This window comes from Heterodontus francisci, chromosome 19 (genome assembly GCF_036365525.1).
Source record: "Heterodontus francisci isolate sHetFra1 chromosome 19, sHetFra1.hap1, whole genome shotgun sequence".
Classification (NCBI taxonomy): Eukaryota; Metazoa; Chordata; class Chondrichthyes; order Heterodontiformes; family Heterodontidae; genus Heterodontus; species Heterodontus francisci.
This window is the reverse complement of record NC_090389.1, coordinates 22,333,403-22,347,926: the sequence shown is the minus strand read 5'-3', so window position 1 is coordinate 22,347,926 and position 14,524 is coordinate 22,333,403. Positions and strand designations below refer to the sequence as shown.

The 14,524-nt window shown below is 43.7% G+C and overlaps 1 protein-coding gene across 3 annotated transcripts in view; it reads left to right on the top strand.

Annotated features, from left to right (window-relative positions):
- The window catches only part of rassf1 (Ras association domain family member 1), a 135,341-nt gene extending 122,676 nt beyond the window's left edge, over positions 1–12,665 (top strand). For all 3 annotated transcript variants that reach the window (XM_068051451.1, XM_068051450.1, XM_068051452.1), the window contains 4 exons: positions 5,043–5,147; positions 6,065–6,368; positions 8,484–8,599; positions 10,423–12,665. In XM_068051451.1, the coding sequence (XP_067907552.1) occupies positions 5,043–5,147; positions 6,065–6,368; positions 8,484–8,599; positions 10,423–10,569 (672 nt within the window). In that variant the 3' untranslated portion in view covers positions 10,570–12,665. The remainder of the gene's footprint in view (positions 1–5,042; positions 5,148–6,064; positions 6,369–8,483; positions 8,600–10,422) is intronic.
- Positions 12,666–14,524: the final 1,859 nt, after the last annotated feature.

The following is a 14,524-nucleotide window of genomic DNA, read 5'->3' as shown; positions in this document are numbered from 1 at the left end:
ATTTGCTGAAGCTATCGATCAAGATGTTTAGTTCCTGGGAAGTATTTAGGGGTCAATGGATTGCAAGTTTAGAGGATGGATTGAGGGTCATAGAGATCACAGAACAGATACGAACAAAGAAGGTCATTCAATCCATCTTGCTTCATACATCTTGCATCCAATTGTTTCTCAAATGATTCCAATGTTTGAGCCTCCACTGCTCCACCCAGAAGTCCATTCCATGTGGGATCACTCTTTGGGGGTAATATTGACCTGATTGGGAGAGATGTATAATGGGCAGCTAATCCAATATTGCTCTCTTTACACTATTGTCCAAAGTCAAAATTAGCCCCTTTGTGCGAAAAAGAGCTTCCAGGCCAGCCCTAAAACGCACAATTCTAAAAATACTCAGCAGATCACTTAGTCTAAAGAGGACAGACAGTTTAGCATTTCAGGGGTATTCCTTACATTCCTCCAAAAACATTAACTTGTCCTTTGTACAGAAGACTAAACCACTCAGCAAATTAAAAATGATTCATGAACCAAATACAGGCAAAATACTAAACAAAAAACTAAACTGCAGCACAGTGGCGCAGTGGTTAGCACCGCAGCCTCACAGCTCCAGGGACCTGGGTTCGATTCCGGGTACTGCCTGTGTGGAGTTTGCAAGTTCTCCCTGTGTCTGCGTGGGTTTTCTCCGGGTGCTCCGGTTTTCTCCCACAAGCCGAAAGACTTGCAGGTTGATAGGTTAATTGGCCATTATAAATTGTCACTAGTATAGGTAGGTGGTAGGGAAATATAGGGACAGGTGGGGATGTTTGGTAGGAATATGGGATTAGTGTAGGATTAGTATAAATGGGTGGTTGATGTTTGGCACAGACTCGGTGGGCCGAAGGGCCTGTTTCAGTGCTGTATATCTAAATTTAAAAAAAGAACTGGAACAGTTAGTCTAATCTTTTCAGAATCCTGGCCTTCAGTTTTTCCTGTAGTTTCTTGGAAAGAATGAATCAAATGAGCTTTCTTTTTCCTTGGTGCGTTGTCAAGTTGTCTCCTTTGGGAGGTGGCATGGTGCATATAGAGTACATGAACCTGAAATGTACATGGGGCCCAGAACTGCTCAATCCTTGTAGCTACTCGAGTGCTTGAGCATGTTCTCTAAGCTGACAATTCATTGCAGGACTGAGGGTGTACTACATTGTCAGGTGAGTCATCTTTCAGATGTAGTGTTAAACTGAGGCCCCCATCTGCCTGTTCAGATGGACATAGAGGAGGGAGCTCTGATGTTCTGGATAACAGTTATCCCCTGACAAACACTACCAAAAAAAATTAACAGACCATTTAACTTATTGCTTTTGTGGGGCTTTGCTGTGTAAGTTGGCTGCCACATTCACCCACTAACAATAGTGACTATACTTCAGAAGTAATTCATTTGCTATGAAGCACTTTAGGATGTCCTGAGGATGTGAAAGATGCTATGTAACCAGTTCTTTTAAGATGCGATTGAGAATCTTAGGAACATAGGAACAGGTGTAGACCATTCAGTGCCTCCAGCCTGTTCAGTTATGTGCATCGCACCTCAGGAAGGATGGATTGGCCTTGGGAAGGTGCAATGCAGGTCCATCAGAATGATACCTAGGCAAAAAGAGTTAAATGATGAAGACAGGTTGCATAGACTAGGCTTGCATTCCCTTAAAGATAGAAAATTAAGGGGCGATCTAATTGAAGTTTTTAAGATGATTAAATGAATTGGTAGGGTAGATGGAGGTAAATTATTTTCTCTGGTGGGGGAGTTCAGAACAAAGGGGACATAACCTTAAAATTAGAGCTAGGATGTTCAGGGGTTATGTCAGGAAGCTCCTCGTCACACAGTTTTTTGCAGGAGAGTTCCAGATTTCCACTGTTGAGGTGGGGGCGAGGAGCAATTGAAATTGTCAAAACTGAGTGCCAGATTTTTGTTAGGTAAGGACATTAAGGGACATGGAGCTAAGGTTGGTAGATGAAGAAAAGATACTGATCAGCTGTGATCTCTGAATGGCAGTACAGGCTTGAAGTGCTGAATGGCCTTCATCTGTTCTAATGGTTTGCCATTCAGTTAGATCATGACTGATCTGTACCTCAACTCCATAACTCCAGTTCTTTGAAAAAATCAAGCAAATACCAACAGCCTTCACATCTTGTTAAACAATGGAATAATGAATAGAAATAGTCTATTTCCTACCCTGAATTTTAACCAGGGTCTACTGGTACATAAGCAGTGGAAAGTTACCAATTGTTCTGATGAATGCTGCATACATTAACATTTTAATCATGTTCTTCCCTGTTCCTCCACCCCAATCCCTGTTTGCTAAGTTATGGTCAACAATCCAGCCTTGCTGTCACAGGCTAAATATTTCTGGTTCACCATTTTGTACCTGGTGAAGGAACTGCCTCCATATAAACACTAAGGGAGGTGATTTTTCTCACCAAATTCAGTGCAACAGCAATGTACAAATGGTGTGGGAGATTTCTGTCGGCAGGAAAATCAGGTGTCAGCCATTTCCGTCGGGTTTCTGCCATCAAAGTGCTTCTCCCAAGTTAATCTGCCTGTTGGGTTCTGACTGACCTCATTCACACACGGCAGAGTGGGAGCAAATCTTTCTTCAGTAGCGTGACAATAGCACAACTCACCGTGTGGAAATTCACCCCCTAGTTATTTAACTCTGACAAAACCAAAGAACGGAAATTCCTATTTCAGTATATTCTATCTAGAGCACTGTAACATTTAAGCATGTCTTGCTCCATCTTGTACTGTACCGTTGCTTGATATGCAAATATAGCAGTAAACTATATATTTACAGCACAGGTTCAGGGTAACGGAGGTTGAGATAGACCTTTAGCCTTTCTTAAAATACAGGATCAACAGATGGTGTTGAGGATTGTCCATGATGGAATAGTCATACCTGGTCAATATGTGGAGTGGACCTGCTGGGCAGCATGTCCTTCTCTTGTGGGGCTTTCTGATCTTCCTTTGATCTTTGTGCTATGTAATTTGCCCTGCAGCAGCATTGTATGCAGTAAATAAAAGAAAAGCCAAGGATGAAAAAGACCATTTGGCTTGTTGCAGTGGAGGATGTGGGTTCCTTATGCACAGTGGATGTTGTGAAGAGAGTGAAAATAAGGCAGAATCTATCAGATACTTATTAAAATATATTCTGATGAATCCAAAGTATAATAACAGGAAGTAACTACCTACTGGAGCCTTTGTTGCCTCAGTATTTTAGACTTAAGAATTGACCCCTTGTGCATCCCTGAATTCCTTCGCTTCATCATTGCTGGCTATGCATTCAGCTGCCTAGGCCCCAAGCTCTGGAATTGCCTCCCTAAACCTCTCCGCCTCTCTACCTCTTTTTTCCTTCTGTAAGACGCTCCTTAAATCCTACCTCTTGTCACCTGTCCTGATATCTATGTGGCTCAGTGTCAAATTTCATTTGGTAACACTCCTGTGAAGTACCTATGGATGTTTTACTATGTTAAAGGTGCTATATAAATGCAAGTTGTTGCTGGTTAATGCCTGGGAGCAGACATTTTATACGGAACTAACTCCTCCTGTGACATCATGAATTATAGATTTCAGCCACAATCCACTGCCTGATCAGCTGTTTCAGGGAATATGTGGCAAGGAGAGATGGAAAAATGGCTCCCTTTGTGGTGTTTAGGGTCATGAAAATTCAGGCTTCATGTCCCCATAGCACAGTCTCTGTACCGAGATGTGCCTTAAGGCTTCCAGTGCCACAGACCAAAAAACGCTTTCAGTAGCTGTGCTTCGTAAGGGTGATGGGAGTTGGGCTATGCAATCTCTTGGTGGATATTTGAGATGAACAGGATGTAGCATTTCCTGTCAGTAATGGTCCCTCCAAAAGATGTTTGACACATCCTGAAGATGTTGACAGAAACTGCCAAGCACCCCTTTTCCTTCCTGAATCCTTCAGCAGCTGTTGAGTTAATTTGAGTACGAGCACAGACGGTCTAAACCGGACTTTCCCGCAGTGCACGCAAAACTACTGAAAAACACCTTAACATTTTTTTTGACCAAATGGTTTTATGGTAGTCTGCTAGCCCTGTGGAGGATTGAGTAACCCAGTCTCCACTGTTGGTGTCATTGTCACCACTTCCTTCGATAAAAGTCAAACTGGTCAATGGGGTCCTTCATGAAAGTGGTGACCTCGCGTGAAAGGGGACCTTCAGGCTCCTGTGAGCCTACTATAGAGAAACATCGACTGCGGTTATGGAGAGGCCTGTGTGCAAATCGTTCATGACATTTCATGGCAGAAGCTGAAGAAGCTCTAGCATTTCCTCCCCAAACGTCTTTGACTCTCCACCTCTCCCTCCTCTTTGAAGACATAATTCTTTGATCAAGCTTTTGGCCACCTGTCCTAAGATCTCGTTCTATGGCTCAATGTCAGTTTTTGTTTGATAACAGTCCCGTGACATGCCTTAGGATGTTTTACTATGTTAAAGGCACTATATAAATGCAAGTTATTGTCAATGGACGGAAAAATGCAGCAAAAATCCTTCAGTAAATATTGAATTTAAATAGATAACTGCTTTGATCACTGAAGAGCTTCCAAAGTGCATACACATGTTAAGCATGAGAAAAAAGGGTTCCTTGAAAAGGCATTGCCTGGTGTGATGTTGTGCCAGAGAATACACGAGCCCAGATATAACCCCCGCTCTTTGTTGAATTAACCGATTTCAGTAAGAGGGGGAAAATTAGCCAGTGTGTAAAGTTCTTGGTAACGGACAGGATTTATCTTGGTTTTGATTCCCCTCAAAGCCGATCAGGCTGTTGACCCTTTGCTGGGTTCACATACTTGGAATTGGCCACATGAGCAAAGTGCCATAAGCTATACCGGCACATATAGATCTTGAACCAGCAGGACGAAGTAGCCATGGGAGAAAATTGGAATCGTAAAGTGAAATAAAGAAATATCTGTCTCCTGCCCCTCGCTACCTGAAATGGATGAGAATAGAAATCCTGTGGGCCATTGCTGGAGGTACTTATAGAAGTTTTTGTTGCTTTGCAGGATGAGTACATTGATTGGAAGAAGCAAGTTCTTTCGCGAGACGAAATTGAACCCAAGATTCGAGAGTACAATGCACAGATCAACAGCGACCTTTTAATGACACTGGTAAGTAACAAACCTTCACCACATGGACTGCAGTGGTTCAAAACAAAGGCTCACCACCGCCTTCTCAAAGGCAACTGGGGATGGGCAATAAATGCTGGCTTTGTTAACAATGCTCATATCCTGAGAGTGAATTTTTAAAAATTTGAACAAAAAATGATACTGCACGTTGTGTATTGTCAATTTATCTGTTTCAAAACTGATTTGGTCAGCATGCCCTAACATTCTATTCAGCTTTGCATTATTGAGAGTGATAAAATAAATGTGGGATCACTTGCTACATTACTACATGTGAGTTATATGTCCCTTACTTCGTCCATCCAAATGATTGTTCTTCACTATTTGAACATACTTTACCCTATTGAAATATATTTCTTACAATCTTTAACATTATCTGGGGAGAATTTCCTCTCTGCTGCTCACTGGGAACTGGCATTCCCTAGGTGAAGAGTAGAAGATACTGGGAAAACTGTTACATCAGGTCCTCACCCTCATTGCACAGCCTCAGGATCCCTCTGGTGCTGCATTTTGGCTTGTGCCTTGGCTCCAGGTCTGCCGCCTCCTTTTTTGATGGATCCATTGTTGTGTGCAGGAACACTAGGGTCACCTATGAAAAACTGCTGTCACGCTGCCCCCCAGTTGGAGGCAGACCAAAGAGGAAACAGACAGAATTTAATTTCCATCCTCATGTAATGATTTGAGGTGCTCAGGGCCTCTCTCTCTCTCCTCCCCCCACCCCCCGCATCCCGTCTCTCTTTCTCTGTCTCTCTCTCTCGACCTGCTACCGCACAGGTGCAGGCGCCCCTGTCAAAGTCAGTCAATGCCCTCGGGGCACGTTGACCTACCTTTGCTGGTGTGAATGTGGTTAAAATGTCTGCCGATGCCAACTCTCACTTGTCCCCTCCCCCCAATCTCCACAGAACAGTGATGGAACGTACACCGGGTTCATCAAGGTGCAGCTGAAGTTGGTGAGGCCTATCTCCGTGTCTGCTAACATGAAGCCTCAGTCGATTTACGACACCAAGAAAGCGGCAGGACCGCCGCGCCCGCAGCAAATAAAACGCCGCACGAGCTTCTACCTCCCAAAGGACACAGTGAAGCATTTGCACATCAGCAGCCACACGAAGGCCAGCGAGGTGATCAAAGCACTGCTCAACAAATTCATGGTGGTGGACAATCCCCGCAAGTTTGCCCTGTTTGAACGGGTCGAGAAAGATGATCAAGGTACATCCAATGGAAAAGTACAGCCACCCTTAGGTCAAAAAGAACGAACTTACATTTATATAGCACCTTTCACAATCTCAGGATGTTCCAAAGCACTTTAAAGCCAAAAAAAGTACTTTCTAAGTGTAGTCACTTTTGCAATGTAGGAAAAGCAGCAGCCAATTTGCACACAGCAAGTTGTCACAAGCAGTAATGTGACACTGACTGGAAAATCTTGTTTTAGGTGTTGATTGAAGGATAAACATTAGTTAGGACACTGAGAAAAACTCCCCTGCTCCCCTTTAGATAGTGCCACAGGATCTTTACTGCCCACATGAGAGGGTAGATTGGACCTCAGTTTGACATCTCGTCTGAAAGACAGCACCTCCAACAGCATTCTCTCAGTACTACACTGGAGTGTCAGCCAAGAACATGTGCTCGAGTCTCTGGAGTGCAATTTGAACCCACAGCCTTCTAACTCAAAGGCAAAAGTATTACCCACTGAGCCATAGGTAACCCTCAGACCTAGCCCAACAAATATGATGAGGTTTGAAAGGGGGATCTGAGGTCCAGGAAAATTATCCACCATCGACAAACATTCAAGTAGCGCAGACAAGTCAGAAAGAAAAAAGAAATTAGGGAATTAGAGGCCCGAAATTACACCTAGTCAGTTCCTGGCATACACTTTCGCTGGATGGGAGTGCCAATCAGAGAACTGCAAAGGTTTATGCCCGTGAATTGCACTGAGTTTCCAGCCATTGGCCAGAAATTCAGATGCAGTAATCTCAGGGCCTAACCTCTGACTTGTGCTTCCATGGCGTGGGAATCTGCATGAGGGAGTTGAGGAGTGTTGAGGTTTTGGTGTAAGAGTGTAAGAGACTAAGTGGCAGATGGACTAGGTAAGCTTTTCTTTTAATAGAGCTTGCAGAATAAGTTAGCTGGGAAGGACAGCGGGGGTCAATTAGATGTGTTCATCAGTTGAAAAGGGACAGGGCTGTTTGGGGGCCTAATGGCCTTTTCCTGTTCCTAAAAATGCTTCTGTTCTAATATCCAGAGAATGACAACCACAACCAGTTTGCCAATCTGATGAGACCCTCATGTTCACTTCCATTGTGAGGAAATACTGAGATAAATGGGTATTGCAATTTACCAGCACGCTGCCAACTCCTTGATGTGACGATAGAAATTTTGGCCCATCTGCTGCCGTCTCTCACTACTTGGCTGAGTTGTGCTTCCTGTCCCCTCCCTTGTAAATGGTGTTTGTTAAAAGCTGAACAACTGGACTCAGGAAGTGTGAGCCTTGTACTTTCTCAGCAGGTTATCATTTATCACTGTCAAATCATTTCAGTTCATTCTATTACAAGAAGAATTTGTAGGGTTTAATTCATGAAGTTGCATTAAAAATGTGCCAGACAAGTACTTCTATTTATGGCTAATTTATTCAAACAATGCTGTGGGTTTTTTTTTTAAAGTTAGCCCAGCCTTCACAGACTGATGTTTGCCAGTGCCCCTTGTAGCTAGCTAAGTCCTAAGCTACAACCCAAGCCTGACTCTCCCATTCAACTTATCCTGTTACTGTTGAGAGACATTACAGCCTAAGCTTAGTATCTCAACCTGCATCTGCCCCAACTCTGGCAACTAGCTGAGTGGGGATTGAACCTGTGTTTCCTAATTTTGGAACACTGAGTTGTAGGGATTAAAACTGCATTTCCTAACTTGGTGACACTGAGAATTTAGTAATGAGCACTGATGATTAGTGAAATATACAAGCGTGTAGGGGTCTCCGCAGTGAGGAGGTGGGTCTCAGTGGTGGTTGTTGGTGAGGGGTGAAATTGATAAGGTTGAAATATGATCATCTCTGGTTTGGGAGAGCATTTGCTGTTGATTTTCTGAAAAACTTTCATGGGGAGATCTTCATACTGAATGTGCATCTGATTAAAACATAGTAACCAGGAACTGCTTCATAGCATGGACAGAGCACAGTTATAGGTTCAGTTTCTAGTGCTGTTCACCACTGAGGAGAGGGTTCATCAAGAGTGCCTGGTTGGGTTGCAGACTTGTTTCCCACTGCAAGATCCTGGGAATATAAAACGGAATCAAACATAATGAGATTTGGCCTTTTTATTTCCTTTGCAGTTTACACTCGGAAGCTTTCCGATGACGAGCATCCCTTGTATCTGCGATTGCTGGCTGGGCCGGATGAGAAGATGTTGAGCCTTGTCCTCAAAGAGAATGAGACGGGAGAAGTGAACGTAAGTAGGAATATTATCGAGCAGCTCCTTATTGGTTTGGGTGTAACATGCCAGATAGCTAGCAAAGCTTTCCTCTGTCCCGTCCCTGAATTTGCCTCAGTCACAAAATCAGAAGTCAAATGAGTAAAAATGGGCAGGGTGTGAAACAGCCATCTAACCTGAACCTGCCCTGTTTCCACTGGGTGGTTATTCAGGGTGCAGTGGCTATGTTACTGTCCTAGTAATCCAGTAGGCCTGGACTCATAATCCAGAGAACATGAGTTGCAGTCCCACCAAGGCAGTTTAAGGAATTTGAATTCAGTTCTAACAAACTAAAAATAAAAAGCTAGTATCAGTAAAAGTGTCCATGAAGGTGTTGCATTCTCGTAAAAACCTACTTGGTTCATTAATGTCCTTTAGAAAAGGAAACCTGCCATCCTTACCCAGTCCAGTATGTGTGTGACTCCAGTCCCACAGCAACATGGTTAACTTTTAACTGCCCTCTGAAGTGGCCTAGCAAGTCCCTCAGTTGGATCAAACCAAGATAACTAGGAATCAGCAATAAATGCCCAGCGACGCCCACATCCTGAGAATGAATCAAATGCATGGCTTTTATCTCTGAAATTCATGATTTGATTCTTGTTGGGATGAATAAGAGCCAGACCTCCTACAAATTCTCCTGCTGGAATTCTGACTTCTATCTTAGTAATGCTCCCTAATGTACATATTTGTAGCTAGAATGAGCTAGGTCTGATGAGCTCATCGTAAGTCACACAGGATGCAACTTGCAGAACTTTCTTACCACAGTCTCCATAGTGTCATATTGATAATCCTCCCTGTGCTGTGAGACTCAACCAAAAGACATGTCAGCTCAATGGTAAGACACATGCCTAGAAGTCAGAGTCAGCAGTTCAAACTCTACTCCATAGACCTAATCTGTGCGAACACTCCAGTGCAGTACTGAGGAAGTGCTACACTGTTGAAAATGCCATATTTTGGTTGAGACTTTAAACCAAGGCCCGTCTGCTCTCTCAGGTGGAAGTAAAAGATCCCATAGTATTATTCCACAGGTGGGGCAGCACAGTGGCGCAGTGGTTAGCACTGCAGCCTCACAGCTCCAGTGACCCGGATTCAATTCTGGGTACTGCCTGTGTGGAGTTTGCAAGTTCTCCCTGGGTCTGCGTGGGTTTCCTCCGGGTGCTCCGGTTTCCTCCCACATGCCAAAGACTTGCGGGTTGATAGGTAAATTGGCCATTATAAATTGTCCCTAGTATAGGTAGGTGGTAGGGAAAGATAGGGACAGGTGGGGATGTGGTAGGAATATGGAATTAGTGTAGGATTAGTATATAAAAATGGGTGGTTGATGGTCGGCGCAGACTCGGTGGGCCAAAGGGCCTGTTTCAGTGCTGTATCTGTAAAAAAAAAAAATTGGCTACCGCATTGTCTACATTACAACAGTTACTGCACTTCAAAAATACTTCATTGTGTATAAAGCACTTTGAGATGTCCTGAAAGTACAGAAAGGCGCTATATAAATCGAAGTCTTGCTTTCTTCTTTAAGACAGTTCCACACACTCGATATTCTGGCAGCAGGGGCCTTATTCTATCATAATATGATGTTCCTTCTTGTGGTCTGTCCTGCCGAGAACATCAGCAGTTACTCATTTACCACCAGGCACAAGACTCTTGGATATTAAAGTCTGTCAGTACTGTAATTGCCTCTGATTTGATCTAACTTGAGCTCAGGAGAGTTGGAGAATTAAGTGGGACTTTTGGGTCGAGTCTCGGGCAACTGAGTCCCTAAGCGCTCCGTTAAAATTCCTCTATTCTCTCCTTTCTTCCAGTGGGATGCCTTCACTGTGCCTGAGCTGCAGAACTTCCTACGAATCCTTCAGCGCGAAGAGGAGGAGCATGTCAGGCAGATGTTTGGGAAGTATGCCCGCTGCAGGCAGAAAATGCAAGAGGAGCTTGCCAACCGGTCCCCAGGCTGACTGGGATCCCTCGCCACCCCGTGACGAGAGAGAGAAAGGGGGGAAATAAAAAACGCGCGCGCGCACAGTATGAACGGTGAGAAGGTCTTAAAACCAATATTACCTGGCCTGGCCGGGGACAAAGTATGAACTGTGGAGAAAACGAGTTACAAGTGGGGTTACTGTGAGTGGAGCGGGATATCGTGTGATGTACAACCTCTTCCTGACATTAATGAGTGTGACTGAGAGACACTTACTGAAGCTGAATGGAAGTATTAGGGGCCACGGCTGGGAAGTTCTTACCTGCGGAGGGATGACCCTTTGTCGCGTTGATCCAAAGCAGCGCCCTGCTTTGCCGGGAGGCACCAACACAGATGAGAGTACAGAGAGCTCGGTGTTTAGTTTTTGTTTTCTTTAAGTATCTGGACAGGTCATTCACTGCTGCTGCACAATGTGAGTGTTGGGGGAGTTGTTGTTGTGGCAACGTTTTAGGTGTCTATGTTGCCTTCTCACTAGCCATTTGAGACTTTATAATATATAGATATGAGCGTGAGTGGGTGGAGGGGTTAGCGCATCTCTGATTTCAATTTTAAAGACACTTCATTTTGGAATTTTTGGGATTCCCCTGGCAGAGAATTCCCAATCTAAGCCTGGCTGCTGGAGCAAGGGGTAGAGTTGCTGAGCAAAGGCCAAGATGTTTACCCCATAGGGAAGGATGCCAAGCTCTTCTGCTTTATTTCTTCCCCCTTCACCCACTCACCCTCTGCACCACCACCCCCCAACCCCCACACAATACCGACTGAAAGCAACATCAGCAGAATCCTGAGACCAAATCACTCATCCTTCCCCTCAGTCAGAATGCAGTGCAAGGAGGAGTTGAATGAGGGAGAGGTAAGATTTCGTGAATGGAGTGAATCCAGATCTAAAGAAATAAACTATATTTGGTCTGTTGTGCATGCGGTGTGGGCCCAGCTTCTTGTCAGTGCAGGTGCAGGGTGGGACCAGCTCAGATCGGAGGCTAGCAGGCCGGAGTTGAAGAATGGATTGTGGGCACGGTCAATATTCTACAGTTTTGTTTGTATATTTTGGGGATGCGAGAGCCAAATTTGTTTTTGTTTAGGCTGGTCATTCAGCAGTTGCGGGTAAGTGGATTGGAGGCTCCAATCAAACAGCAGTGTACAGATCTAGCGACACACCTCCGTAACTAAATTGACTGCTCTGAGGGTGAGGAGATACAGGTTGTGCTGCTTCTGTCCGATCAGAGAGATTTTAGGGATGAATTTTTTAAGGTTTGGAGCATTTAGGGAAATGTCTCATGGAACAGAAAACCTTCCACAATAGCTGTTGATGAAGACCCTGAATGCTCAGCATCATAAATTGTAAGACCCCAGTTTGATCCCCAGTCTGAGTTGATTAGCCTAACTCTGTTGCAGTGGTGTAGGACACTTCAATTGTTTTCAGTACTCGAGTTGGGGAGATTAAAATCAAGCAGAGGCCCATCTCCAGATTGCAGTCTAGTGACTTCTGCCTGTTTGGACATCGGGTGAGGAAAGGGTCAGACTTAGCTGTGATGCTCTCCAGCGTCGAGTAGGCTGCTGGCCCTGGCTATCCGCGCACACGTGAAAATTGGTTGCAGTATGAGAAGGTGTCTGGCCCCCGTGCACTGTATCCCAGAAGAGGAGGCAGAATGCCATGAGCAGTGGCAATGTGGAGTCGTTTGCCTTGCTCCATTCACTACTCTCCCTCCTCCCCCAGCCCTGTGTGAATGGAATGGAATCATGGAAAGTGGCAATATGATGAATAAATAAAAGCAAAATACTGCGAATGCTAGAAATCTGAAATAAATAAAATAAATAAAAACAGTGCTGTAAATACTCAGCAGGTCAGGCAGCATCTGTGGAGAGAAACAGAGTTGACGTTTCAGGTCTGTGACCTTTCATCAGAACAGTTGTGATGAAAAGTCACAGTCCTGAAACGTTAACTCTGGCAATATGACGAATGTGGACTGGCAGTGGCAGGACCTAAACTTGCGCTACTTCCTGAGCTGAGCGCCCATCCTGACTAAAGGAGTTTATAATTTTATTTTTTAAGTTTTATTCAATAAAATGTGAAATGGATGCCTTTTTGCTTTTGGTGATTTTGTGTTATGAGTCATCCTGTTCGTTATGTGACTGTAATCTGGAAGTTCTGACGCAGTTTCGGTTCAGCTTTTCTTCCTGATTTCTCCTGTAAATGTACTTATTTTTTAAGGACCACCCAGCAAGACAGAATCTTATCTTGATAAGAAAGCAATCATAGGCCTGCCATTTCCTCACTTCAAACCCCCCTTCCTGTTGTCACAATTTTATACTTCTCTGTCAACATTTATTGTTACAAATTGCTATGTCAACATGTCCCATTTAATTCTGCCACATCATCAGTCAAGATGCAGTTTCAGGCTCTAGCCACTAAGTGGCTCCGCAGGGTGAATTTTTGAACTGCCATCTTGGATATTAAGAAAAAAATACATCAAGTGACCATGGCCAATGCATTGGGAAATGTACGAATTACCAACTGATAAGTGTTCATATATAATGTCATAGTGGTCCAGTCCTGATACTAATGTTCTGATAGTAATGTCTGTTATTCTTACTTGTTCTAGAAATGACGTTGTAACCTCTCTTGAGCTAGTTACAACAAACACAGCTAAAAGACAGACCATTTCATCTGACAAATCGTGAGCATTGCCACAGGAGGTGCAAAATCATTTTCTGGTGGTTTGAGGATTGACCATATTTTTGACCAAAGGTTCACTTTGTGTTTTTAGCTAATTGTACTAAGAAGGATGTCACAGTGACAAGTGAACTGAGGAGGGGTATGAACCAGGGTTTTCAGCCAGTGAAGGCATTTGAGATATTTTAAACAAGATAAATAAGCCAGTAGAACAAGATTATTCACCAATTTCCTACAATTCAGGTCTTTGAGTGAAGGAACCTGAAACAGCTGCAGCAGCCCAATGGGAATTGGATCAGTAAAGAGGTTTGGGTTAAAATATTTAAAAGATCAACGGTGTGGGCATTTCATTTGTCTCATCTTGCAGTTAGGACATGCACATCAGTTACAGATGATCTTTGAAGTGACTGTGTTCAATGACTCTCCAGTATTCATTAAGTCACTAGTCATCAGCATGGCTGTACTTTCCTATTATTTGGTTATAGATCAGCATTAGGGATGTAAAAACACATGCAATAAGAATGGCCATTCGGCCTATCAAGCCTGTCCAATCCATACTCCATGTACAATCTGCTCTATCGTAAGTCCAAGACAACTTAACCTACTGAGGAAAGATCCTCTAAGAGTTCACCTTGCCCACCCAAAAGAGCAAACTCCACAACATCTCTATGATCTTACACCCTCCGTTAGTTTCCTTGGCTACTTGCCTTCCTGCACACAAGCTTTCCATGAGCCCAGCAGTTCAGGAGGCATTATCTCTCTCATCTCCTCATATCCCAAGTTATGTACATGAACTTGTCGATTCTGCCAGGCTGATAGCAATCCTGTCCATTTTTATGTCCAATCATCTGTTCCTTGGTCTTTGACCGACATTAAAAATTTGGATTTCTATATTGTCACTAATGTAGTAAAATGCCCCCAGGCACTTTGATTTCTCACACATCATGATCCTTTTGACCACATTTCCAACATGTTGGATTCTCCCTTTCTGTATCTTAGTTCCTAGTCTCGCAAGTATCCGATCCATGTCTTACTCTCTTTACTGGTCCATGGTTGCATGAGAATCTATCCGTATGCCCACATCACAAAAGCTCACATCACCTCTCTGACTTTTTAAAATATCTGTAAAGAACAAGCCATTTCAAGAATTTTCCTTCAATATTTCAAATCTTGTTAAGTCTTTCATTCGTTTTCTCGCTGCAGCCAGTCTCCTGTTCTGAACATTATGAGCTGAACTTTAATATGGAAAGATGCGGGTGGAAAC